This window comes from Canis lupus, chromosome 21, assembly GCF_048164855.1.
Source record: "Canis lupus baileyi chromosome 21, mCanLup2.hap1, whole genome shotgun sequence".
NCBI lineage: Eukaryota > Metazoa > Chordata > Mammalia > Carnivora > Canidae > Canis > Canis lupus.
In genome coordinates, this window is record NC_132858.1 from 15,669,625 (window position 1) to 15,677,651 (window position 8,027).

Genomic DNA, 8,027 nt, shown 5'->3' on the forward strand with positions numbered 1-8,027 from the left:
GCAAAATGAGCTTTCATTCAGGTAAGATTGTGTCTCAATGTCTGGATTATCAGAGATGTTCCACCCACAATAGCTCTTAAATATTTATCCTGATTTATGAAGGGACATGCTATCATGATCACTGCTGTTTGCTGAAGTAAAAGGGAGATGTGAATGCAGTCCAGTGAGAAAATTATTGTCCTTGAAACACATACTATATTCTTGATGACATGTTCTCAATTTGTCAAATAATAGAAATCATAGTTGATGAAAGGAAAAAATATTATTCATTCCCTGGTTGGAAACAGAACAAAAGAGACGTAGACACACAAAGAAGGATAATTTCTGAATGGAGAACGGTTTTGATTCAGGTTGTGTTTCTATATTAGTAACAATGTGAATATAAAAAGTAAACCAGTTACCTAAATGCTCCTACTAGTCAGAGGTTTGATATTAAGCGAACTGTGTCCTTATATTTGCTTTATTCCATTTTAGTTATGGTTATTTACAATTGATGTGTACAGTTTAAAATCAGACTAATCTGGCCAATGTTCTATGAGAAGTCGATCAACCATTATAAGCAAAGACACTATTCAAACATTTTTCTCACTTACTTTATTGTCTGCCTTTCCTATATCCAACAACTTTTAATAAGATCTCAGTACACAAAATTAATTTTTCCCCTTCCATAACATTTATGAATGTTGAGGTTATTGCTGACCTCTTAAAACTTCATTGTCCACATTTATAGAATCCATAAACTATTACATAATCCAGAAATATATTGAGGAATAAAAAAAATAATGTAAACCACCCCAGTGTCATACATGGTTCAAATCCACACATTTGTTTCCTTTTTTACCTTTTGGAGTCAACAGTCTCTGAAATTGCCACGGGCACATATATAGCCAGCCTCACAAGGAAACAAAATCCTCCCACAAAATATCACAACACATATTAAAGAGGCTGACCGTGATAAATTTCAATGTGGAACAATCAGTTAGTAAAGAGAAATAGAATTACTCTAAATCATTGGTTGTCTTTGGTATTTCTTAATACTAATAACCTAGCCTGCCATTTCCCTGCACTGTAAAGATACAAATTATTACTTTATTTCTTTGGTTGCACTACATAATCATGCTGCATTGACTTTTGATTGTGCTATTTAAACAATAAGAAAATTGTTCTTTTTTTTAAAATTTTTATTTATTTATGATAGTCACGGAGAGAGAAAGAGAGAGAGGCAGAGACATAGGCAGAGGGAGAAGCAGGCTCCATGCACCGGGAGCCCGATGTGGAATTCGATCCCAGGTCTCCAGGATCGCGCCCTGGGCCAAAGGCAGGCGCCAAACCGCTGCGCCACCCAGGGATCCCCAAGAAAATTGTTCTTATAGTTAAAGTAGAGTTTCCACAATGAGTTCAAATTTTCACCTAATGATATCAGAATATGGCCCACTATAAAGTTACCTTAATTCAGTCAGATAAATCTAGTCCATTTTTGGGTGACAAGATTTTTGAAAGTTAGTTATTCATCATTGGGACATGCAATCATAAACTGGGCTATTCATAAGAGAATATGGAGAAAAATGTAAAAGCAACCAAAAAGAAACTCAGTAAAGTTCACTGAAACTTAAAGATTTCATTAACCTCAACTCTACTGTTCTCATTCTCAAGTGGAATTCTCATAAAAATGTATAATAAGACTACAGTTGGTTAAATTATTTTTTGTAGTAGTCAAACTATCTTATGCTGCTACAGAAAATAAAGCCTATGAGTGAGATTAAATGGAATAAATTTAAGTAGCAGATAACCAACCTAAAGACAGTTTGGTGGAGCATTCTCCAATGAAAGTGCCATGGTTAATTCACCGATCATTAGCTTTCAGTCCCTGTAAGATTAGTTTTAGATCAAATCAGGAGGGCTCCCTCTTGAGGTACTCACTCTGCCGATTCTTCTCCAGTATCTAAAGATGAAATAAAATGCAGAGATTATAAACCAATAGTTTAGACACATTTAGGTTGATTCTCTAAAATTATTTAAGGAATATCCACATGTCTTAGGACATTAAATTATTTGCAAGGAGAGTAGAGCTTAAACATCCATTGACCATCAGGAATGTAAGAAGTGGATTTTCAGACTTAAAAAAAATTTTAAGTATTTTGAGATTCTTGCAAAAACAATTATACATTTTAAGTTCTAGGACTTATTTATTTTGTGTGTATCCCTAAAGGGAAAGTTTATTCAGAAGAGCAGAATATAACATATGACAATACAAGAATTAATAGGTCTTTGCAACTGTAGAGAATTATCTCCCAGAGGCATTTCTGAACAGAACTTCATCCAAGGCTCTGTGTTGCTCTCCATGGTACTGACCCTGGTGCCTGTGGGCATTTTCTGGATATAACTTTACTTATCTGTGTGCTAGCCTGTGTCAAGAAGTTTCTCTGGAGGCTCCACAAGCTGACCTTGGGCTCATCTTGCTTTCTGAAGAAAAAATCATATTGCATGAAATAGTATTAGGGTAGTGCTGACTTAGAAAGAATTCACTGAAAATTAAAACATACAACCATTTGGGATCCCTGGGTATGGCTCAGTGGTTGATGAGCATCTGCCTTCATCTCAGGGCATGATTCTGGGATCCTGGGATGGAGTCCTGCATTGGGTTCCCTGCAGGGAGCCTGTTTCTCCTTCTGCTTATGTCTCTGTCTCTCTCTGTGTCTCTCATGCATTAAAAAATAATAACAATAATAATATGAAAATTTATGTGGGCCATTAAAATTGCAATTTCGAAGACACAGACTCAAGTAGAAACCTAAAGTGTGTTCCCAGGAAGACAAAGTGAAGCAGAGTCATATAGCTGAAAGGCTGTGAGTGTAATTCTCATTCAGGTTCTCAATGCAAAACAGAGGTTGGAATTAGGGCAGTTGGGACTGGTTGGGCTAAATGAGGGATTAGAGCTCCTTTAGAAGTAAAGAATGCAGATGATTCAGGGGTCTTTGTGAGGAAGAAGGTACGTCCAGGTTGAGGGCTTGCAGCTCTCTGAAAATTTCAAAAATCTTCATGGTTTCTTCAATGAGGACGTGCATAAATTCTTCCTCACTTATGGCTTCCTGATCTTATTTTTAAAGAAAGACTCTCTTAAGTAGGCTTTCTTGCTCCAGTTTGAAATTTACTTTTACAGTAGTATGGAAAAATCTGAGATGGGAAACTCAGATTTTTTTGGTTTTTCAGAACCAAGCAGATGCATAACAGTCCAATATGCATCAATATCTACAGTAACCTGCATCAGTAGAGTGCATAGATGGATAGAATAGTGACCTACAATATCAGGACTGGAACTTGGGTTATTTATTGTCATGAATTAACAATGAGGAAATAAATGGTAGGGGAATGGAGGACAGAAGAAAAGGAATGGTAAAAGAATAAACAACATGTTCTTTATACACGTTAGGTTAAAATAGTTATATTGTCAGGTGAGAATATAATAAAATATGGGGGAGAAACAGAACTCAATGCAAAATTTATTCTGTTTACCATTTGGCTTTGTCCCATGTGATTTCATTTCTGCAGGTTATTTGGCTGAGCCCAAAATGTGCACACTGACATTCAGTGAACCAATATTCTTCCATTATGCACAGATCCATATATTAACAATTTCCTTTATACACATTAAATTTCAGATAAATTTTATAGGATCTTAACTGCTGCAAAATAATGATAACAACCACAATAACAACAATTTATTGAGAAATTATTTTGTGTCTTAGGGTCATTATATAATTTCATCTCACAATAGTGCATATTGTGAGATAAGTAATGTTAGTTCTATTGTTCCAATAGGAACACAATTCTTGGGGTAAATATCCAGTTGTGCAATTGCTGGGTCATAGGGCAGCCTCTCTTTTTAACTCTTTGAGGAACCTTCACACAGTTTTCCAGAGTGGATGCACCAGTTCACATTTCCACCAACAGGGCAAGAGGGTTTCTCTTTCTCCACATCCTCTCCAACATTTGTTATTTCCTGTCTTGTTAATTTTCCCCACTCTCACTGGTGTGCGATGATATCTCATTGTGGTTTTGATCTGTATTTCCCTGATGGCAAGTGATGCGAAGCATTTTCTCATATGCTTGTTGGCCATGTGTATGCCTTCTTTGGTGACATTTCTGTTCACGTCTTCTGCCCATTTCATGATTGGATTGTTTGTTTCTTGAATGGATTATAGAGGAAAGGAGAGGAAATGAGTCGGAAAAATTAGAAATGCTGACAAAACATGAGAGACTCCTAACTCTGAGCAATGAACAAGGGGTAGTGGAAGGGGAGGAAGATGGGGGAATGTGGTGACTGGGTGATAGGCACTGAAGAGGGCACTTGATGGGTTGAGCACTGTGTGTTATATTATATGCTTCAGCACTGAGTGTTAAACTATATGTTGGAAAATGAACTCCAATAAAAAAGAATTTAAAAAGTAAAAAATAGAACTTCGATAAATATATATACATATGTGTGTGTCTATAAAGAAAAAAACATAATTCTTTATAAATTAAAACAATTTGCTCAAAGAGCTACTAGATAAGAATAAGAAAAGGAAATGTGTGCTTTCTGTGACAGAAAGGAGCAGGTTTTTATGTTTACTATTTGCTTTCAGGCTTTGAAAGTGTAGTAACCCTGCAGAAATAAGAGATTCTACTACTTTAGCATGATGGATATCAGAACTCACTATTTTACTGGTATCTATTTCAACATAATGTTTGTGACCAAGCTTCTCTCAAAGCTTGTGTCAATACACAGAAGGAGATAGCTGGTCATATGTTTACCAATGACACACACAAATACACTGGGATACTCCTTAGAGATGCATACAAGTACCTTGTGTGTAACCCTAAGCCCTCCATGTGTCTCAGTTCACATTAACTCGCTCTTCTGAGAATTGATTTTGTTTTATTGTTCTTTATTTTCTAACCACTTCTAAAACCATTTGTTTTGTGGGTTATATGGGATTATTTATAAAACAGATTTCAGGTATTTTTGAAGACATTAGATGATGTTCTATAGGCTAGAACAAATATACACACTACATTCCTATACTTTACAAAATAATCCAAATAATCCTTGGAAGATTAATATGTTAAACGAAGCCAAACCAAACTATAAGTAGACAGACTTAAAATTTCCTAGAAATAGAACATTTTCCCTTGCTATCCAACAAGTTATCATGGATCCATGAAAAAAATCAGTAATCAGTTAGATGTGAAAAGTTGTAAGACTGCAAATAACAAAGGAAGGTGTTCTGACATAGAAGATAAACACCATCACATTTATGGTTTTTCCTGGACTTCTCCTTACTCTCGGGCAGGAGTAATTCAGCTGAGCAAACTCAATGTGCAAAATATGCAATCATTCTTCTGAGAAAAGGCAAATGCTTCAGCAGAGAGAAATGTCTACACAAATGGGAACCAAGACACAGAGCTAATGGGATTATTGATTCAAAAGACAAGAGGATAAAAGAAAATTAAAATAATAGCACCTTCAAATGTAGAAAATAAATAAACGACATAATAGGGAGCTGGAATCTCATGGATTTTATACTTTTCCAGGGAGCTACATGGGATGTATGTTTAATTTTTAACCTTTCTGACATTACATATTTTATTACAAATGCATGATAGTTCATAACATAAAGGGAAGTTCTGGATATGAGAACAGCATGTAAAATGCAATAAAAAGAAAAGATAGCATCTTTGAATTTAATTCACTGTTTATTTATTAATTTGTATAGGTTTATTCCTAGAAAATAGATAAAAGAAAAATAAAGATACAGTACATTTTTGACCGAGTTGACTCAATTCAACTGGAAAAACACATAAGAAGAAACACCGATATGGAACACAGGATTATTTTAAAAGGAGTAATTGCACAGTTTCATAGCAACAAAAGAACAAGGAAGAAATAATAAATACTACTGGCTTGTTTATGAATTGGCAAAATCTTCTGGAATAAGAAAATATCAGGAGTGTGTTTTATATGTAAGATATGAACACAAATGCATCGTGGGAGCAGCATTACAAGCAGAAAAGATAGAAGAACAGTTATAGAGCTGATAGACTTTAGAGTATGTTTGGAGAATGTAGAGGAGTGCAGTGTAGCTGACTGAAAGCAGCCTAGGAAAGGGAAAGAAATGAAGAAAAGTACAAAAAGAGGAAAAATCTATGTTTCTAGAAGCCACATGCCCTCCTCAATCTTCACACGTGTTAGCCAAGGCAATATTTCAACTTTATAAAGTACAGTATTACACATTTCATAGATATTTGAAAGATGGAGATGCATATATAATTAAAGCAAATAACCAAGACACAAAGATAAAAATGTACCAGAGTCAGTAATCGCTGAGCTCTCCCTGACCCCAAAACTTGTCATTTTAACACCATCCTTTCTACCATTATAATGCCTTCTGAGACTAGCAGATTCAGCCAGGACCAATTGTGATAAACAAGTGAGAACTTTGGATTTTATTCCAAGGAAATATTGTTCTGTGTACATTATTGGAGAGGACAGTGCTATGATTAGGCATGTGTTTTAGAAAGACATTTCTAGCATTCCTCAAACCCATTCAACCACATGTGGAACCAGTTGGCAACTTTAGTGTACATATTGCAATCTGAACTACAGTGACTTGCTTCTTTGTCTCTTATAATGTTAGAGCTCATTTAGTCCAACTCCCCAAAGAAAGCTATGTTTTCCATAACATCTCAAATAATAAATGCTCTGGGAACACATGGTCAGAAGTGGAATGAATATCACCTTTACCTGAATTTCGTATGTGCCATTTTAGACCACACCTTCCACATGGCATTTCTCATCTCCATGTTTCTCAGGGTATAGATGAGAGGATTCAACAAGGGAGCAATCACAGTGTAAAACACAGAGATCTCCTTATCCTTGTTTTCACTCCCTGCAGGTAGAACATAAATATAGATACAAGGCACAAAGAATAAAATGACCACCATTACATGAGAGCTGCACGTGGAGAGAGCTTTGCGTCTCCCTACAGAGGAGTGGGTCCTCAGATTGTATAATATGAGAATGTAAGAAGCCACCAGGACAAGAAACACAACAACTGCCACCATTCCTGAGTTTGAAATCACTAAGATATTAACAACACGAATATCTCTGCACACCAGTTTCAAAAGAGGCTTCACATCACATATGTAATGATCTATCTGATTAGGACCACAGAAAGGTAAATTGAGTACCAAGAGCAATAGAGCAACAGAGTGCCAAAACCCCACACTCCAGGCCATGAAAATCAACAGGTTACACCTCCGCCGGCTCATGATGACCATGTAATGCAGGGGCTTGACAATGGCCACATAACGGTCTAAAGCCATGGACACCAAGATGAATATCTCCACCCCTGCCAGCAAGTGGGCAGTGAAGAGCTGGGTCATACAGTTGTTATAGGAAATGTTTTTTCTGGCTGCACCTAAGTCCCTGATTAGTCTGGGGACTACAGTGGAAGTGTAGCAGAGGTCCATGAGAGAAAGGTGGCAGAGAAAGTAGTACATTGGTTGTTCAATTAGATGGCTGCAGATGATCGTGAGTAAGATGATGAAGTTTCCCATTAAGATGGCCAAAAAGCAGAGCAGGAACAGGAAAAAGAACAGTAGCTCCATTTGTTTATTTCCCCACAGACCCATGAAAACAAATTCTGTGACATTGTTCTGATTTTCCATGAGGTTGAGGTGATTCCAGAGACACAACAGAAACTTAATTCATCTGAAATGATAAAGAATATGTTACGTCTTCAATAGTGTTTTTTAAGTTTTGGACTATTTATAAAAAAAAGATTTAGAGAATTTGTTACACTCTTATAAAGTCTTTCAGAGCAAGGGTATCATTATATTTCAAATTATATTTAATAAAAACATATATTATGTTTGAAATTATCATAAACATTTTGCAAGCATTGAAGTCATAACAACACAATGGTTACTATTCTGATACTCATTTTACATATGAGGAAACAGAAAAATAGGTTGGTTCGCTAATT

General features: G+C 35.9%; 1 protein-coding gene across 1 annotated transcript; it reads right to left on the reverse strand.

Moving 5' to 3' along the window:
* Window positions 1-6,780: 6,780 nt before the first annotated feature.
* LOC140613366 (olfactory receptor 4P4-like) lies at window positions 6,781-7,710 on the reverse strand. The gene has a single exon (XM_072791897.1). The coding sequence runs from the start codon at window positions 7,708-7,710 to the stop codon at window positions 6,781-6,783; it is 930 nt and encodes a 309-aa protein (XP_072647998.1).
* Window positions 7,711-8,027: the final 317 nt, after the last annotated feature.

Bases quoted from the DNA above. Each gene is read 5' to 3' on its own strand.
- LOC140613366 (XM_072791897.1), bottom strand. From the start codon at position 7,710: ATGGAAAATCAGAACAATGTCACAGAATTTGTTTTCATGGGTCTGTGG.